This window comes from Phaenicophaeus curvirostris, chromosome 7 (assembly GCF_032191515.1).
Source record: "Phaenicophaeus curvirostris isolate KB17595 chromosome 7, BPBGC_Pcur_1.0, whole genome shotgun sequence".
NCBI classification, from domain to species: domain Eukaryota; kingdom Metazoa; phylum Chordata; class Aves; order Cuculiformes; family Cuculidae; genus Phaenicophaeus; species Phaenicophaeus curvirostris.
In genome coordinates this window covers 36780188-36801221 of record NC_091398.1, presented here as the reverse complement: position 1 = coordinate 36801221, position 21034 = coordinate 36780188, and the positions used below count along the sequence as shown (strand labels likewise).

The 21034-nt window shown below is 37.9% G+C and overlaps 1 protein-coding gene across 1 annotated transcript in view; it reads left to right on the top strand.

Annotated features, from left to right (window-relative positions):
* LRP1B (LDL receptor related protein 1B) overlaps nt 1-21034 on the top strand; it is a 699724-nt gene that overhangs the window by 514232 nt on the left and 164458 nt on the right. Inside the window, exons 33-35 of the mRNA XM_069861579.1 lie at nt 10196-10336; nt 16505-16630; nt 18494-18625. Of these exons, the coding sequence (XP_069717680.1) occupies nt 10196-10336; nt 16505-16630; nt 18494-18625 (399 nt within the window). The remainder of the gene's footprint in view (nt 1-10195; nt 10337-16504; nt 16631-18493; nt 18626-21034) is intronic.

The window sequence follows — 21034 nt, the reverse complement described above, 5'->3', positions numbered from 1 at the left end:
GATGACAATTTTTCCTACTTAAAAACAGTAAACAAAACTTACACTATGTTTAGATTTTTCTGTTTGTTATGCTTTTGTGTTTTTTTAATTTGTTTTGGAGCCATAGTTGTGATAAACTGTAATATGATGTTGCAGTATGATTCCATATATAAAACAGTTGGAGAAAAATGCAGACAAGTACAGTTTTATAAACAACACTGTATATGCTGATTGAAATCATGAACAGTTTCTATTTTTGTTTCTCCTGTATGTTTTTATGTTGTGGAACATACTGTAGCAACACAAATTCCATCTATTTTCCTGAAGTGCTGGTGGCCTTATGTCAGCTTCTTTTAGTCAGGCTTTCATGCATTTAAAATGGATCAGAACAGAAAATCCAATGTGATATAAAGCAAGATAAGAGATCTGTAATTGATTCTTACCATTTGAATTAATCAGTGACTGAGAAGGAAGCGGATAAGATGTCTGTGCCCAAAACTCTTAAGTGTTTTGGGCCGTGTAGGTTCTGCTGAGTGCTACATAGTCACATGGGCTTCTGCTGTCTTTTGCACTTTTCTTTCTTTGGCCTTTAGTGTCCCCCAAGGTAAAGCAGTATTTTGAACAGGTTATATTTTATGTTTCTTTTTTCTGGTTTTTTTTTGGGGGGTTTTTTTTTTAAGTATGTGATTGTGTCATATTGTTGGGCTGTGTTTCCACTGGTACAGAAAGAGGAAATAGATTTTAGTATTTTGAGACTCCCGTTGTACAGTAGTCTCTCCAGGTCTCACATTGGTCAGTTGTTGTTGATCATCAGAACCTTTATGGGTTTGAAAAGCTAAAATAAGGAAATGGTGGACGGAAACTCATTGAATTGAGGGGACAGGATAATGTGGTATGAGATAGCTCTGGTTCCCATGTCCCCCACCCTGCCTCTGCTAAGTCCACTTGGAGAGGGAGGATTGTTAGAAAAAAATCTCCATTTCTAATAAATATACTTCACTGGTAAACTCTTCTAGCACCTTAGTCATTCTTGATTTGAAAAAAAATTGTAGCTGTTTGTGAAGCATCTCCTTACTATCCTCCTTCCCATCTATCTCCTTCTCAGAAAGCATGAGTTCCCAGAAACTCCCAAGGATAACCCAATAGTCTCCACGAAGAACTAGTGTCTTCAAGTCTTCCTCTGGTTGGCCTTTTGCACAGAAAGTTAACAGATCTTCTGTTTCCAGGGGGTTTTGTTATATCTTAGAGTTTATATTCCAGAAGAATATAAAGAGAGAGGCTTGGTCCAAAATTGGCCTTTCTTGCTTTGGTAATCTCTGTGTTATTCTGATACCTGTGTTATCCTGATCTTCGATTATGTTAAGTTCAAAATGGGAGAAATGATTAGCAGTTAAGCACTCCATGGTTCTGAACTGTGATATGAACTCTTGCTAATAACACTTGCTACGTCAGTAAAGTTTTGTTTTGCTATTTAGTATAGCTTATGGAGTAGTTCACCACTACTCGTGAAGAGTTATGAAGAGTTTCAGCAGGCAATGATGAATGCCACTCTCCTTTAGTACTACTCCTAGATCATCTTATGGTGCTTCATTGCTTTCAATCCCTCTATTTTAGTGTTGTGGTTTAGCTGTTGTAAAATGTTTGGAAGTTACCACTCCTGTTTCAGACATTTATTGTTGTTTGGTCCTTTCCATGTTCTGTTTAACATTCTCCTACCATTGTATCCTCCAGTGGGAGCACACAGAGGGTAGATAAGACATGAAAAGTAATGCTGGCAAACAAGTTGGTGCAAACAAGTGACTCAGGTTTGTCCTTGAGAGAAATGAAAACAATTTGCATCTTTCTGTATTTTGATTCTTTCATTTACTGCTTTTCTGCTTTTTCCATACACTGAGCTCCAGAATTCTGAGTCTTTTGGTGCCTGGTTTCACTACATCTTTTTGAACAAAATATACATGGGATGAAAATGATGCTCCTTTTCAAATAAAGCATTTAAATATATACAAAAGTGCTATGTTTTTCAATGCCCTTAAGCATACAAGAAAATTATTTTTCTTTTTCTATCCTGTTTTGCAAAGATATTCCTCTAAATCCATGATGAAGTCACATTTAGTTTTTTGCTCTTCTCACTTTTTCTTCAAAGACACATTCACTGTGAAAAACGTCAGTGCATGCAACATCAGCCATTTTTAGCTAATCTACCATTTAAAAATGCATGCAAATGCTTTGTTGAGTAACTCCCACTGTTTATTGTTTTGCATTCAGTCAACAGTAATTTTCTTCTGCTACTATGTTAACTGTTCATTTTATTTTGCTCAAAAAACTGTGAAGTTTATTCTGGTCTTTCAGAAGCTTACCAAATTCCCAGCACCCTATGCCTCACATGGTTCTGCTAGCACCATTTAAAAGTTGATAGCAAATATATCCACTGTTTTGGAAACTCAGGATGTTCTGTGTGAGAGAACATCTAATTTTCTTGTACAATACAGCAATAAACTTTTCAACATTAAAAAAAAGCTTTCTGTTCTTGGGTTGAGGTTTGAGTCTAATATATCATATTCACTATGTGATTGTAGTAGTTTTCCTGGTAGCCAGTGTGTGTCATCAAATTATATAGATGTATTTGGTATTCTGCATAAAGTCTCATGTCTTGCCTTCCAAATTAATGAATGAAAATGGTTCCTTGCCTGTAATTGAAACTGGCTGGAAGTTTACCTTAGTGGTGAGAACTGTATGCATTTCTGGATAGGTGAACAGAGTCATTCTATTACAAGACTTGAATTACAAAGGAACATGCAGCACTATCTGGTCTATTTCCAAGCTGGTGTAGTCTTTCTTGAATGATATATGGCTCTGAATCATAAACTGAGCACTGCTAGAGAAGTATTGATTAGTTACTGTAAGTTTGCAGCTGAAAAGAAAAAGATACTGAAGGCTGCTTTCAGCAGTTTTGGTGGAGGCATTTGATTGGATTTTGTATCAAGTCCTGACAGAAATACAATTTACACAAAATCACAAAACTCAGCTCATTTCACTACAAAGTAGGAATATGATGTATACTGTGTAGCTCGTGCAATAAGGATAGAATTTGCTGAGCATTGGTGATTATTTTTTTTCAAATATTTGCAGTAGAAACTGCAAAGGAAATATTATGTGATGATAAGTAGTAATATTTTCCTAGTTGTTTACCAGTATAAAATGGAGTGACTTCATGTAGTGAATGATTCTATGTAAGTGCTATTCTTGTTGAAATTCATGTTAAAAATTCAGTCAGCAGTGTAAAAAATCAGACATAAAATAGCTTTTTGATAAAAATGTAGATATTAAAACAACGCATCTTGAACACAAACCGTATGTAATACAGCCATCAAGGTATATTATTAAACAATCAAAATAGACAGGAACAATTACTGTATTTCATTTCAGACAGAAAATGTGGGTTCATTTTACCAAAATATAGTCATGATGCCATTTACATTCATCACGTGGTTAAATGGTACATTGGTTATTTGATTTTTGTTTTATCCTAAATAAAATTTAAAAAATAATCCCAGAATGCATTTCTAGTAACTCAAATGGTGGAAGCTGTGACTTCTCTGGATATAATTGTGAAGTGAAAGGGGATGCTTAGATCAGGAAACCTCAGATACATACACCTTAATTTTCTAAGTCATCAGTCTTTTAATTGCCGTAACATCATTCATTACATTAGCATTAATATATGAAATATATCTAGGCAATTTGCCCAGTTCTAAGTACAGTACATAGCTGCCTTCCATAAATACTCAAAACCACTGTTAATGAAAACTAATGGCCCATCAAAATTTGCGTTCTGAGTACTGCTTGAAATCTCCAAAGGACTGTCCACCATGCTAGTGTAGCCATTTTTGGCATTTTAATTGCTGCTTCCCTATATGTTGCTGTGCTTAATGCTCATTTGCCAACAAAATGGATAAATGCAACCCAGTTTTATCAACAAGATTGTAATTAGTGATCGAACAACACTCTTGTTAGCATAATCAAGCAAATAAGTCGTTTATCTTCAGTGTGACATTTAAAGATATCCCCATACCCCATCTATATCTCTTTCTAAAACTTGTAGGGCCGCCATGTAAAAGAAGAATAAATAGTAGTTCAGTAAGATTTTGTAAGTTGGATTTTTAATTAAGTGTTTATCCAGGTGCCACAATGACAAGGGTGGAAGAGGAAGATGAAAGAAACATTTTGAAGGGTATTTTGAGTATTCGCTTGTGACTTGTCATGATTTGTCCTTTTGAAATTACATAGTTGAGGTAGGAGACAACTCAATCTCTGTGTTCTCAGTCAAGATCTTCAAGGAACAGTAATGAGTGATGTGCTGTGACGCTGTGATGATTTCTCTTTCTTCTGTCATGAAGGAAGAACTCCTTTATGATCTGACATGTCTGAGACCATTGATGGAAATTGTCTAGGTACTGTTAACTGTATATGAAAGTAGCAATAGACTCATTTACTAGCTCAGTAAGAAAGAGTTACATGGTGGAAAATTCAGTTAATAACATGGAGAAGATTTGGCTTTGTAATAATACTAGAAGGGAGAAAGAAAACTATTTTAAGTGTAGATAATTACTGGTAGCTGTACATCTTTATTAAGCGTATTTCTACGTCTTCATCTCTTGGTAAAAGAATATGTAAAGTTGTCTGAGGTTTTTGTTTCCTTTCCCTAAAAAGAAAGGTAAGTCAGCGAATTAGAGTTTCAGGAGGCTGTCGAAACTGTAGCCAAGCATGAGGTTTTGCACAAAATATAAATAAATGCCTGAAAGATATACAAAATACTAAGTTCTAGGGTACTGTGCCTGAGACAGCAGTCATTACTGAAATTATTTAATGGGCTGTTCTGATTCATGGTCAAACAGAGGATTTGAATACTGAAATCTCTTCTTCACATAGAATCGTTTCATCAAAAAAGTCGCTCTAAACCTTTAGAACAGATAATTCGTTATGTGGATCATAATCTCGCAGACAAAAAAACCAAGTCCAATTCCCAAGATTTCATTATTGATTATATCACAGTCACTTATATTGTATCTGTCTTTTTGTTATAATTTTCATTATCATAATTGAGCAGAGGAATTTTTTGTTCTAAGGATTGTCTGATAAAAGAATCATCAAATGCAAGCTAATCCTAATTTAACAGACTGATATCATAGGCTGATCTTTTCACTCAGTCAATTCTAGCACCGTTGTATGAATACAATGGTAATTTCCTTTAAATTTTGCCCAGGTTTCACTGGAGAGTTCCATTTGCATCTCCAAGTCTTCATATTCAGAATACTTTAATTCTGTAGATTGTTGTCGTGTCATGTACCAGTGAAGACTACTCAGTAAATACTTTTTGTTTTCCCTTGACATTTTCGGAGTTTATTTTCTTTTGTGCAGTAACTTTTTTCTGTTGTTGCAAAGGAAATTATTTTTCAGATCTGCAGTTTCCATCATGCAGTTTCCACTCAACTGTCTGGGTGTATAAATTAGTTATTTAAATATTAAAACTGCAGCCAAGGACACAGTTCATTTAACTGAAAAGAAAATGAACTAAAACTGAAGTTAATACACAATATTTGTTGGAAAGGCAGTGTTCCTGAAGTTGAGAAGTGTTTTTTTTCAATCTAGGGTTTTGGTTTTCATCTACAGTTATAATTTTTTCTGTCTAAAATGAAAATGCTGATATTAAACTCACAATTATACACACTTGCCCCATTTAATTATTTCATTTAAGATGTTAAAAAGTTACATAACTACTTGAAGAAAAAAATATATCCATACTTTTTTCTTCATGTAGAACATGACTTTGAGATTCTGTTTCACAGTAATTAATACTCTAAATGTAGTTATGAGTGACACGTTAACTCTCTGGAAAGCAGTAGTTTTTTAGTAACCTAAGCATGTCCTACTGTCCTTATACTGCTGGTTACGTTGTTGGTTTAAAAATATACTTGACAACCCTGAGATAAAGTTGAATTCAAATTGCTGCTATAATTTCTGTACTTGTCTCTGCGGTTTAACCTTTCAAAGCTAAATTTAACAGTCACCCAATAACTATGTCACGTTGCTTGTCTATTGGCCAAATCTAGATCTGAGATAATATGGTATTAAAATGAGAGCTAGTTCAGTCTGTTTAAAATTGCTACTTTCCCAATAGGCTGAGAGCAGAAGAGAGGTGCTCACAATTGTTTTTATACCTTTTTCTTTTCTTTAACTCAAAGAATGTAACAGAGATGGACCAACCATGTTTCCTTACTGAGACTTCCTAGGCGGCTAGTACCAGAACTACATTTTATTTTAATTGGTTAAATTTAACTAACAGCATAACTTAAATTTCTTTTTAGTTTAGGAATGTAGGAAAAATATATGTTGTAAATTCTCATGACTTGACTAAGTCAAGAAAAACTGATAACCAAGAATGAACTGGAAGGGAGACACTGGACTGGTTCAGTCTTGTGAAGGGAGTAAGCACTCAGGTAGGGTGTTCTGGCATTCAAAAAAAAATGAGAAACAGATGATGTGAAACATATTGTGAACTGTGGAACTTGCCAACCTAGAACACTGAGGTCAGCTCATCATACATCTGTGCGTACTCTGAGAACAGAGAGGCCTTTAGATCAGACAATTGGTTATGGTTTCTTTGTCAGTGTTTGGCCATTAGTTCGCTGAAGTTTGAGTTTGATATCTAAGCTGTTTTAAATTATATTCTGATGCATTGGGGGATAGAGCCTGCTTTTTTTTTTCATGATTTCTTAGTTATTGATTGTAATTTGTTTTTAATGAAAAATGTATTTTAGCATTACAAGCAATTTTGTTCACTTGTGAAAATAAATGTCTTCCCTAGAGTAAAGTCAGTAGAATTTCCATGTATAACAAGGCATTTTAATTCAGGATTTTCAATGGAAGTAGTCTCAAATCAGCAGGTTTTGCAGCAAAAGTGGAACTTATGAAGACTGCTTTCATATCTCCTGAATCTTAGTAACACAGTGCCTTCACCATCTTTCTATAACCTTCTCTCCATAATACCTCCAGTGCAATTCCCCACATCTTTCATCCTAAAACCTCATCCCAGTTTCTCTCCTGCTCCTCTGCATGACAGATGACTCTACTGCAAGCACTTGTAGAGCCTTCTCCCGTTCACAAATCTACGATTTGCTATCACAATACCCTTCGCATAGGGTCATTAAATTTCTCCCCATTTTTTTCCTCTCCATTCCCCATCTTCTTTGTGTCAAAACAAAGTGTGAGCTGTTGCCACTCTGGAACTACAAGTGGAGTGATAATGCTGGCCAGCACGTGTGCTACGTGACCATCTGGCTGCCAGCAAAGCAAAGGGATGCAACCAGTCAGTCAATCATTCATCTAATTTGCAGTATGCTGGGGCTCAATCAGACAAGATTTTGTATGAGCTGGCCTTTGAGTTCATCAAGGAAATACAGCATATGCATGTTCTTGTTTCACTTCAAAAGGAAATCTGTATTTTGACAAAGGTTGTGTTAGCTCTGTACAGTGATTATTATTTTTAAATTATTATTTTTTTTATTTTTCTTTTCTTCTGGTTTTAAATAGTTACCAAAAATTAGCAGATGCATCTCATGTCTTTACTGTGAAAATAGAATACAGGGTGTTGTTGTTCCCATTACACTCGCTAGAAATAGCTGGCAGTGCTTTGCACTGGATTTGTTTATCTACAGCTAGAAACGCTGGGAAGCTCTTCACTGAAATAATGCTTTTATGCAATGTCTGAAGGATGGCATTAAGAGTTAGCATTGGCTAAGTGTTTTCTCTGTGTTCGGTATGCTCTGTGTTTCAGTCTCACCCAGACAGGAAAGGACTGGTTTGCTTTGCTTCCAGCAACCATTGAGATTGATGAATAATGGGAACAAGCTGGCTGAAATTAATTATGATAGAAGTGAAAAGATTATGTTATAAGGGAAACAGCTGAAGGACTTGGCATTGGTTAGGTAAGGAGATCTTCACTGTGAACATTCAGTCACTATGAGTTAGCTGAGTTCTTGGTCTGGAAGCAAGTTTAAGTTATCAAATGTTTAGTCTGTTAAAATTAGACAGTCAGCGGCATTTCTATGTTTATTATTCTTTTGGATATAACAAAAGTTTCCTTGCCTATCAGAAATACACTTTTGCAATTGCAGTGCATTCTTTAGTTTCCTCTGAACTGAACCATCACTATGCACCTTATATTTATATAGAATGTGTTAGTTTGCATTAAACAAACGGTTCCACCTTGACTGTGCAATGCTGGTGCCTGCATATTTTGAAATTTAAAGGCTGCTTTTTTTCTCTCTTGGCACATGGCAGGTCACAAAAGCTGATTTCCGCATCCTGTTTCTCAGGCTGTGATAGTCTCAGATGTGTTAGGAAGGGTAACCAGTTGTAGAATCATAGAATGGTTTGGGTTGGAAAGGACCTTAAAGATCATTAGTTCCAACCTCCCTGTCATGAGCAGGAACAGCTTCCACTGGATCAGGACTCTCAAAGCCTCATCCAGCCTGGATGAGTCCTTGGCACCCCTGGTTTATGACGCTTGATTAAACTCCCTAACAGTATGGCTGTCACACCTACGGTGCCATCCTGTAGAGCTTTTCCATCATCACCTTAGCATCTTCATTAAAAAACTAGCAGGATGTAGCTGTTGTAGAAAGCAGCTCTATAATCTTGATGTCATCCTTCAGAGCTGCAGTAAAGCTAATAAATGTGGTTGTTTATATACACAGGAGTATAAAGAAATACTAAGAGTGAAGGGCATTTCTAGCATTCTTCTGATTTCCCCTTATTCTAAACTATTTTGTCTTCCAAGCCTTTACAATAGGGAATAGAAATGTTCTATGAGAGTAGCTGTGAAGGTTTTCAAAAGTGTATATTTTCTTGTTTGCCTTATTTTTTGTTGCTGTGTTTCCTCATAGGTCGTCTTTGCTTTCTTTCTTTCTGCTTTGTTGTTGCTGTGACTTATTTAATACCCCATTTATACAATGTCAAGTGATGGCGTGAAACATGAAATATTAAAAACTTCACAGGAATGCCCCCCAACACTGGTTTGGGGAAAAGTAGTAAAGAACATAACCTTAAAGAAATTATAAACTGTCCGCACTGAGGCATGTTACTAGCTTTTCTTAGATCTATAAAAGACCAGCAAGCTCATACATTGATAAAGGCTGTGTATTTCTGAACAAAACTAAAGCAGTCTCTAATGTTGATACTTAAATTATGATAACGGGGCTTCAAAAATAATGTTTTCCTAAAGTGATGTAAGTGAAATGAAGTAGAGAATATACATCTCATGTATAATTTTCAGTTTCTTGTGATTTTTAAATTGTTTGTCTTCATCCGCTGTTGTTTAAATTGTTATGAACATCGTCTTCACATTAATTCAGACATTTGTATCCTAATGTCTTTTTTAATGAAAATGTATATTCCACAATAATGAGTGTGGACACAACAATATGATCAAAGCTAGTATTTCTATCCTCATGTCAATTAGAATCCTGTCTGAATTTAAGTGAAATCTTCATGAGTAAAGCCAGCTGAAATCCAGCCCTTGAAAAATACGTTGCATGTACTGCAATTGTGCATTCAGTGAGAATTCTGTCATGAATTTTTGACAAGTCCTTCATACTATGAGTGAAGCAATCTGCATTCTGTGGACTGACAAAGATGGTTTGAACTTTTATAATAGTATATGCATTGCATGTCTCATTCTTTCAATTATCTTAGAATCTTGTGTAAATTACAACAAAAAGTTACTATGAATGAAAGTTGGCAATTTCAATAATTTCTTCTAAGACTTTAATGATTTTATTTTTATGGCAATTGTCATACTTAATAATGTAAATACATCAAATAATGAAAACCTGGAACTAGAGTTCGGAGTTTGAGAACGAGGCCTGTCTTCTAGAGGTACATGATCTTTGAATAAGGTTTTGTAACTTTCAGTTATAAACTGGGGTTAATTATTTTTTTCCACTTAAAGATGTATGAAAACCTATCAACTAAAAAGAAAAAAATAAATATAAAACTCCAGAATTTCTGGGTTTAATAATTATTTTTTTCCTCCTTGAGAAGGTTTATTTAAAGTGGTTCTGAGAACTAACCTTGAACGTTTATTCCCACCTTAGGTTTCCAACATATAGAACTTGATAGCGATCATGTTAATTTTTAAAACTTGAAAATTTTACAGATAAAAAGCTTTGGTGGGCAGACCAGAACTCAGCTCAGATTGGTACCTGTAACAAAAAAGACGGAAGAAACCCAACTGTCCTGCGAAACAAAACTTCAGGTGTTGTTCATATGAAAGTCTATGATAAAGCAGCACAGCAAGGTATGTTAAATTTTAACCATGTTTAACCAAGTTTTAGACTCCATAGTAACTTTTCCCATGTTATTCTCCAGATGTGAACAGAACAAAAAAACTATGTATTTCATTGAAATTTGGTAATAAAATACTATAAAATATTTAAGTGTTGTTTAAATTACTGAAACTTATAGGATGGTTGATATAGCGCATCTACCTGATGCTTCTTCATTTATTAGATGTTTTTGAAGTTTTCTCTATAGTGAAGTTTGAATTACTTTTAGAGACTCTAAGTTTAAAATTTTTAATTAAAAAAAAATCAATTAGTGTGTGAACCTCTGCTCAATTTATTGAAATTATAAACATTGCAAGAAGGATGTCGAGGCTCTGGAACGAGTCCAGAGAAGAGCAACAAAGCCGGTGAGGGGGCTGGAGAGCAGGTGTTATGACGAGCGGCTGAGAGAGCTGGGGGTGTTTAGCCTGGAGAAGAGGAGGCTGAGGGGAGACCTCATTGCTCTCTACAACTACCTGAAAGGAGGTTGTGGAGAGGAGGGTGCTGGCCTCTTCTCCCAAGTGACAGGGGACAGGACAAGAGGGAATGGCCTCAAGCTCCGCCAGGGCAGGTTTAGGCTGGACATTAGGAAAAAATTCTTCACAGAAAGGGTCATTGGGCACTGGAACAGGCTGCCCAGGGAGGGGGTTGAGTCACCTTCCCTGGAGGTGTTTAAGGCACGGGTGGACGAGGTGCTGAGGGGCATGGTTTAGTGTTTGATAGGAATGGTTGGACTCGATGATCCGGTGGGTCTCTTCCAACCTGGTTATTCTATGATTCTATGTGAAGTATTATTCTAAATTTATTAATATTCTTTATTATCTGTTTGCGTTAAGGCATTTTAATTCATCTAAATTGACAGAAGTGACAGCAGTATAAATCAAAAGCAGAATAATGAGACAGTATTGCTAATACTGCCAAAACTTAGTTGGCAAAGTGGTAGCCAAGATAATATGCAAAAGTGTAATTTGAGGTCATGAGCACAGTTTTATGAATTTAGAGATCAGAGATGAAAACATTTGGGAAGTCTCTAGAAACAGATAATTTCCAGTTTCAACTGCTGGAAGTGATGAGATGGGCTCTATATGAAACAAAATTATGCTGTTTTGTGGAGAAGCTTCAAAAAGAATACAGGGTGGTTTACTACCAGAGAGTGGTGGGAAATGGTGTGAACTCCAGCTGGAGGCCAGTGACAAGTGGGGTTCCCCACGGCTCAGTGCTGGGTCCAGCCCTGTTCAATGTCTTTATCAATGACCTGGATGAAGGCATCAAGTGCACCCTTAGCAAGTTTGCGGACGACACTAAGCTGGGTGGAAGCGTGGAAGCATGGTCTCTTCCAACCTGTTTATTCTGGGATTCTCTGGTCTATGTACAGAGTACGTTAATTCAGTTCCATATTGAGCACTTCTGGGAATACTTATCATTTCGGCAGCAGGATAGTGAGTTCTGTGGTGAGTTCAGGACATTCTGAGGCGGTGGGAGCTTCCCTGAGCCGCGAAAATCCCAGAAAAACTCAGGCGGGGGTGGGGCTCCTGCCGGCCCCCACAGGCCGGTCCCGCGGGGCCTGACGGGAGGGGGCGGTTCCGGCGGCCACCGCGGGGGATTTAAAGGATCCCCTGGGAGCCCCGCGGCAAAGAGGTGCGGGGCAGTCTGAGCGGCAGTTCGAGCAGGCAGGGCGCAGAGAGGACCTAGAGACTAGGCAGAGGACACCGAAGACCACAGTGGACACCCAGCAGAAGATTAAAGCTGCTCCGTGTGCTGTAGCAGGCAGGGTGGATGCTGCCACGCAGACAGAGCTACAGTGAGTGCAGCAGCTCCCCAGCCCCTGGGCTGCAGGCAGGGCCCCCTCCCACACCGGCTCCTGCCTCTGGTACTGGCTCCATTTGTGAAAGCTGCGCTCGAGGTGGGGAACTCCTTCACATGGTGGAGGAGTTAAGGGAGGAGGGAAAGAGGCTGAGGACCATCAGGGAGTGTGAGAGGGAGATAGACCAGTGGAGTAGTGCCCTCTCACTAACTCAGCGGCTGCTGGAGCTGGTGTGTCCAAACACCACCCACCTGCAAACTGCAAGGAACAAGAGATGGGGAGTGGCAGCAAGTTCCTGCCAGATGAAGGAAACCTGCTCCCCTCACCCAGACAGCAAAACCCCAGATCCCCCTGGTGAACAAGTACCATGTGCTGCAGGTGGAATCCGTCCCTGAGGATGAGGATGGTGGCTCCCACAGCCTAGAATCTTTCCCTAGGCTGGACCATCCTCAGAAAAAAATAAAAGCATTCTCCATTAAGAAGAGGAGGGTGATTGTTCTAGGGGATTCCCTCTTAAAAGGAACAGAGGGACCCATTTGCAGACCAGACCCGCTCCACAGAGAGGTCTGCTGCTTACCGGGGGCATCAGTGAAGGAGGTAGCTAGAAAACTTCCTTTCCTTGTCCACGAGACAGACTACTATCCTCTGATACTAGTCCAAACTGGTAATGATGATCTAGTAAACAGAAAGGCCAAAACCATCAAGAAAAACTTCAGGGCCATTGGGAAAATGATGGAGGGCTCTGGGGCACAAATAGTATTCTGCTCCATCCCAAGGCTAAATAGAGAGGAGCTAGAAGTCAGGAAGAAGAATTCGATTAATGCCTGGCTCTGAGCCTGGTGTGAGGAGAGGGGCTTTGGCTTCTTTGATCATGGAGTGGCTCACGCACCCCCAGACTTTGTTGCTAAGGATGGGACACGTGTGTCTCCTAGGGGGGCTAAAGCCCTTGCTAAAAACCTAGTTAAGCTCATAAATCAAGCTTTAAACTAGATATGAAGGGGGAGGGGGTTGAGACCAGGCTAGACAGGAGAGAGCCTGGACGTGGGCCACTGGTGATTCGGAGAGGGCGTGCTGGTGAGGACCACCAGTACCTTGCCACACAGAAAGTGGGGGAGAACACACCTGGGGCTCCTGAGGGAGATACAGGCACTCTGGAGCTAGCTACTCCAGTTACCAGGCAATTGGGAACGAACTCTGTTCCCTCTAAGAGGGCTGAAGGCTCAGCAGCTCAGCTGAAGTGCATTTACACCAATGCACACAGCATGGGGAATAAGAAGGAAGAGCTGGAAGTTGTTGTAGGGCAAGGAGCCTATGATGTCGTTGCCATCATGGAAACGTGGTGGGATGACTCATATAACTGGAGTACAGCTATGGTGGGGTACAAACTCTTCAGGCAGGATAGGAAGGGTAGGAGAGGAGGTGGGGTAGCCCTCTTTGTAAGGGAGGACTTGGACTCCATTGAGATGGATTGTGGTGATCAGGAGGTTGAGTGCCTGTGGGTTAAAATCAGAGGAGCCCACCAGAAGGTAGATTTTGTGATGGGAGTCTGTTACAGACCACCCAGCCAAGGAGAAGCAGCTGATGAGCTCTTCTATAAACAGCTGCGGTCAATCTCTAGATCAAGGCCTCTCGTTCTTGTGGGAGACTTCAATCTGCCTGATATCTGCTGGGTGTACAATACAGCAGAAAGGAAGCAGTCTAGGAGGTTCCAGGAGTGTGTGGAAGACAACTTCCTTGCACAGCTGGTGAATGAACCAACAAGGGAGGGTGCCCTCCTGGACCTGCTGTTTGTGAACAGAGAAGGCCTTGTGGGGGATGTGGCAGTAGGTGGATGCCTAGGACAAAGCGATCATGAGATGATAGGGTTTTCTGTTCTAGGTGAAGTGAAGAGGGTGGTTAGCAGGACAGTAGCATTAAATTTCCAGAGGGCAGACTCTGAACTCTTTGGAAGGCTGGTTGGCAAAGTCTCATGGGAGACAGTCCTTAAGGGCAAGGTCCAGCCCTGCTCAATGTCTTTATCAATGACCTGGATGAAGGCATCGAGTGCACCCTTAGCAAGTTTGCGGACGACACTAAGCTGGGTGGAAGTGTTGATCTCCTGGAGGGTAGGGAGGCTCTGCAAAGGGATCTGAACAGGCTCGACCGCTGGGCAGAGTCCAATGGCATGAGGTTTAACAAGGCCAAGTGCCGGGTCCTGCACTTGGGGCACAACAACCCTATGCAGCTACAGACTAGGAGAAGTCTGTCTAGAAAGCTGCCTGGAGGAGAGGGACCTGGGGGTGTTGGTTGACAGCGACTGAACATGAGCCAGCAGTGGCCCAGGTGGCCAAGAAGGCCAATGGCATCTTGGCTTGGATCAGAAACGGTGTGACCAGCAGGTCCAGGGAGGTTATTCTCCCTCTGGACTTCGCACTGGTGAGACCGCTCCTTGAATCCTGTGTTCAGTTCTGGGCCCCTCACCACAAGAAAGATGTTGAGGCTCTGGAGCGAGTCCAGAGAAGAGCAACAAAGCTGGTGAAGGGGCTGGAGAACAGGCCTTACGAGGAACGGCTGAGAGAGCTGGGGTTGTTTAGCCTGGAGAAGAGGAGGCTGAGGGGAGACCTCATTGCTCTCTACAACTACCTGAAAGGAGGTTGTGGAGAGGAGGGTGCTGGCCTCTTCTCCCAAGTGACAGGGGACAGGACAAGAGGGAATGGCCTCAAGCTCCGCCAGGGGGGGTTTAGGCTGAACATTAGGAAAATATTTTTCACAGAAAGGGTCATTGGGCACTGGAACAGGCTGCCCAGGGAGGTCGTTGAGTCACCTTCCCTGGAGGTGTTTAAGGCACGGGTGGACGAGGTGCTAAGGGGCATGGTTTAGTGTTTGATAGGAATGGTTGGACTCGATGATCTGGTGGGTCTCTTCCAACCTGGTTATTCTATGATTCTATGATTTTACCTAATCTAGGAAATTCCAAAGATGCTTTGCCAGCCTGACCCTTAGTTTTAAATGTGGTGTAACAATAAATAAAAAAAAAAAAAAAAGGGCGTTCAATAAGGTTTCTGTCATTTTAAAATGCTTGAACTCCCTACCATTGAAACATATAGATAGCCTCATGAGTGCCTAAATGTTAGCAATATTGGTTTCTGTGGCATTAATATGCATCTTCCATTGTACAAAGGTCAAGAAAAGGAACAGTTCTGTCTTTTTGTACTATAATGCGAGTCCTTATGTTGTGTAGTAAAATGTCACCTTGCTGATCTATATTTTAACAGAGAGCAATGTCAGGGATTTGGGCATAAGAATTGAACACTGTCAATGGGTTTTAACTTTACAGTGGCACTTTTTCTTTTTTTAAAGAATCTTTGCATATTTTGTATGCATCTTGCATTTTATTAAATCAAATTAACATGAAAGCAAATGTGGTGTGAGGGCACTTACAAATTTCTGTATATACAAATATGGTGTCCTAGATTATTTTTTTTACTGTACAGTTTTTTCCTCTGTCTGAGGACACTTGAGACTATGAAACCTCACCTGCCTTCTCCATTTGTACAGCAGGATTGTTAGAAAACTCCTACGATTTTAGATGAAGAAAGCTTTCTACTTTAAAATTATGAATTACAATATAAGTGTGACAAGTAGCACTCTAATTCATATGGTCTTGGTGACTTGTAATCAGCTAATTCCTTAAATGTCTTGGTAGACTTAAATGTTTCCTCATGAAGCTTGAAGTTTCTGAGATGTGCTTATTGTACTGTGTATAATGTTTATTATAAATCCTATTAAAAAGTGCTCATCTGCTCCTTAATATTAAGCATTGGTCTAATTAAGAAGTAGGAGTGTGGATCTGCATGATCACATTGGAGCATGTTTTGAATATAATAAGCAAATGCTGGTTTGTGAAGATAATGAAGTTGATATAACATTTAATGAATGAAAACAATAAGATCAATGATTTGATCATGGTCTAGAATAAGATACACCTTCTAGACCAGTGTCAGTGAGATTTCATCATTGCTACTCCAAAGTTAATGTATAATTTTCAATTTTATCAAATGCTCCTACTTTAAAATAGGCAGATTCTTCAGCAAACTTATTTATATAAAAAAGTATTCTACTGTTTTGCGTTTGCAGATAAAATACTGTAAGAGTGAAGCATGGAAGGTTATGTGAATGGTAGCATAGCTTATATAGTTATCTATATAGTTATATGCATATCTCAATTTTTCAAAGAAGTTAGCTGAACAAAATTTGGTTTTGGTAGTATTAATAAATTGATACCAACAATTTTATTTTTATTCAGGATTGCACGGTTCAAAATTTGATTCCACTTGTCTCTTCCTCTGACTTTTTATAGGTAGCAATTCCTGTCAGTTAAACAATGGTGGATGCTCCCAGCTTTGTTTACCAACATCAGAAACCACCAGGACTTGTGTGTGTACAGTAGGCTACAACCTTCAAAAAAACCGCATGGCATGCAAGGGTAAAATGATTTTCTATGTTTAATTTAACTCATTTCAGTTTTATGGAAACATAAATAAACTTTATTAATTTTACTTTTAATCAATCATAAGTAGAGTTATTTAAGCAGTAACAGAGAAATGCCTATTGGGGTTAGGACAGAATATAAATTCAGCTTTTAATTTCTTAATTTAGTTCTGCATAGATTTTTGTGGAAAGCATGAGGAATATTTCTTCTTTCCTTTTTTTTTAAATGTAGTTAGAAAAGCAAACCACTTGAGCCATCCCTAATAGCAGTACATATTTGTTCAAGGTCATATATCTTATCTTTAATCTAAATTATAATCTATAGATTCTGAAAAGTTGGGTGTCTCATCCTGTTGTTTTGCCCTTCATGTGAAGTAAGGCCTGATTATTATTATTATTATTATTATTATTATTATTTAGTCTGCTTGAGCAGAAAAGGATCAAAACATAGCTTGCATTCAAAGTCTTACTTTTTGCCTGAATAATATAAAACAGATTTTCAGTCAATGTGCCTTATATTTGTATAAATTTATTCCTTTGAGGGATTGCTTTTTCACCACTTAATAGTAGTGTATACGTGGAAGCAGGATTAAGCAACATAAATGTGATTTTCCTTCCTATTTCATGCCACAATAACATGTTCCTAATGCTTTTTATTTTTTTAAAATACTCATTTTTACTTTACTTATTCAGATGTTTAGCTTTCAATAGTGGGTTAAGTTAAAACTGGGGGGTGTTGTGTATTGGAAACTCATTCCTCCTTTATGCCTACGTATGGTTCTTTCTAGGTCCTAAAAGCTTTTTATGATTAAATGTTCTTTCCATTTTAAAGAGGTCATGAGTCAAAAACGTTTTTATTTTGTCTTGAAAATTCATGGAGAAAAACTGACAAGTGCTATTCTGTACGTATATACTTGTTTAGCAAGTATAAAATTATTATTTTTTCATTTGTTACCTCAGTTCTTGCTTTGAAGAAACCTTTGTAATTCTCTTCCTGCAACTTTTCAGTTTGCATTCTTAGGGTCTTCTACTAGCTAGCACTTTATGAAGAAAAGAAAGTTTCAAAGAACTGGTGTGAAGAAAATGAAGTATTTTGTATGGTAGTTAAAATGTTAAAATTCTTCAGTAATATGAATTTATTGTCATGCTGAGTGATTTACCTTAAACTTAGAAGTTTTCTCATATATGAACAAATTAGGGAAATAAAATCTTTCTTCTAATTTTAGTTGTCGGCAATTAGGTGTGATTCATCTCAGCTGAGAGTGACTACATAACAAGGCCAATACACTGTAGAATTACTTCCTCCTTAGAGAAATTGTTGCATCTGGAGAGTGATTAATCTAACACAAAAGTAGACATTTAAAATGCATCAACTGTATTATTCACTAAAACTATGTATTCCTCTCTATCATCTGTAAAATATGTGTGCATGACTAAGTGAGGTGAGATGAATCCCATGCCTCAAAAGACAATTTGCAGTCTTGAGTCGTGCTTCCCACAAGTTCTTTAAAATTGTCTCTTGCTGAATACGTACAGAAAGTGCAGATGTGCACTGAAAATATTAATAAATTTCATATAATTCAAAAAAATTTTTGTTCAAGTTTTCATGTTTATAACTGCTAATTACTTAGCTACAAGGTAATGCTTGAAGAGGACAGCAATTCCCTCTTCTTTGTAAGACTTTGATTAGTAATACACCATAATAATCCAGGAACGTTTTTTCAGAGATGGGGTTGTCATTAAAAACAAATATGCCGCAGTATTGGAAAACTTTGTCTAGTGCCTGTTAATTCCTCAAGTCTTGTTAACTAGAAAAGTCCCCACTTTGCTCTCATTGGTGATTTTATTTTTCCTCTAGGTATCGAGTCATTTCTTATGTATTCTGTTCATGAAGGAATTAGAGGAATTCCCCTTGATCCAAATGATAAAATGGATGCTTTGATGCCTATATCTGGAACTTCATTTGCCGTGGGCATAGACTTCCATGCAGGTAAATGTTATGTATAGTTCATTGCGTACGTATGATAAATATTGTATACTATACTTATAAATGAAATAAACCCACAGTTTTCAGAACTGCTAAGTACTTACAACTCTATGTAAAGGAATTGGAAGTTGATTGATGTTACAGTGTTAAGCTCTAGCTATTTATTATTTACAGTGAATAGAAAAATGGATTATGTATCTGCAGATTGCATTAGCAGCACTATCTGCTGTTTTTCAGTGAAGGCATTACTGAGAACTTGAGTAAGAAACGGATAGTTTTACAGAAAGCAGTCATAAATCTGTAAGAAAGCAGTTTTCATTAGTTTGTTTCTCATAGAAATAAAGCTTGTTCCTGTCATGATATTTTTTCTTCTATGTATTGTACCTAGCAGGTCGTTTTGACAGCTGAGTGGGATAGTTTTCTTTCTGTCCACTAATGCTCAGCCACTTCACTGCAGCGTGTGAGCCCACCCTGTATCCATTTCTTGCTTTCAGGAGTAGGTGCTCTAACAGCCTGAAGAAGAGACGTTTGTCTTAAGTACACTACATGCCTTTCTACAGCAGTATATATATAGGAAACAGTTTTTAGTTCTGATAGCCTCACAACCCTCCTGTTAAATAAGGATGTTTCTGCTTTGCATGCGTTTGGGAAAAGGTGGAAAGAAATTAAGGATCAGATTCTGAAAAGCAATTGGATACATTTCCCACTGTTACTAAAATGTCTCTGAATTTCTTCAGTATGCATTTACAGAAAATAAGAAATCTCTGACCAAGTAGTGACCAGAAAGTATCGTGTATCTCCATATTTTTAACCCATGAAGCCTTTGGTTAGACTTCCTTCTAAACTGATTTTCTTATCAGATGGTTTTTGCTACCCATGGAGTTTACAAATGAGCAGTTCAGAGATATTTTTTTTTAAGCTATGTTACATATATACTTGTATATGGACATTGGCTTCCTGACACATACAATTATTTTTTCATACTCCATTGTTTTTCATTTTGAAATAAATATAAGTATATATATAATACATGCCTTCATATTAAAAACAGCCCACGTTCTACTTATTGTGTTTGGCTGCTTCATCGCATAAATGTCACTGATCTTGTATCAACATGTTACGAATTAAATTCATTAAAATCTTCTTTTTGTTTGGCCTGCTTTCTTCACTGATGCTCTTGCACCTCTCTTCTGCCTAGCAAAATTCACTCAACATTTTACAGTGCCCTCACACTTGTATATTTTGCTTTTAACTGAGTGACGGCGGATGTACAGAGCTTTCATTATATCATAGGTGTAGTTCAGTAACAGTCCACTGAGACATAAAAATCACTTAAAAGCCAATAGCTTTATACACATATCTTAGATCTGAAAGGCTATGATACTGCTGATTTCATCTATTCCTGGAGAGGTACAGGATGTTAGAGAAGTAGTAGCTATGCATGTTCGTGACAGAGAGTACTAAGTCAATGCATCTGGATTTTCCACAGATTATATTTTTTGTTATAGTAACATTGGCTTAAAAAATACTTTTTTTTTTTAATTCAAGCCTTGCAAGCTTTATAAAATTATGATGTGTAATGGAGAAATCAGAATTTTTACATTTTCATTATGAAATACTAGTTCTAGGGTTTTATTCAGGATTTTGCATCTTGTGGTTTTTTTTGGTTTTGGGATATTTAATTATTTATTTCTTTTAGTATAGTCTACTTATAGAATATGCTAGCTTCTATTTTAGAGAGTTTTGTTTAGACTTTATAAGTCAATATCAGATTAATATTTTGGAAGAATAAGATGCATGTACAAATTTTACCTTTCCAAAAAATGAGATTTCAAGAAAGATGAAATAGAATGGGGTTCACCAGTTTATGTGATGATCAGTTACAGCCCAGGGGACTTGACTGTGAATGACAGTGACAAATGCATTGCTAAACATGAATGTAAATCTTCTGTAGCAATGAAGCCACAAGGGGATACAGTGTTATAAAACATTACACTAAAACTTTCAACTGCATTTCAGCTTAAAAACCAATTTTTTTTTTCTCATTTTCGTACCTTACTTTGAATTTTCTGAATTCATTACTATAACTTTTGTTTGTCAAATATGATTCAGAAAGCAAGTGGAGGTACTTTCAGATTTGCTCTTGGCTTTATTCATTTAGTGACTATTGCTTGGATTTCATTCTTAATTGTGAAGCATTCCCAAATTCACATCTCCTCTCTGTGATGTTTAGTATTTTAGTATGGAGAAAAGGAGGCTGAGGGGAGACCTTATTGGCCTCTATGCTTACCTGAAAGGAGTTAGTAGTGAGGCAGGTGTTGGTCTCTGCTCCCAAGTAGTAAGTGATAAAATAGGAGGAAATTGCCTCCAGTTGTGCCAGGGATATTTAGGCTAGATATTAGGAAATATTAC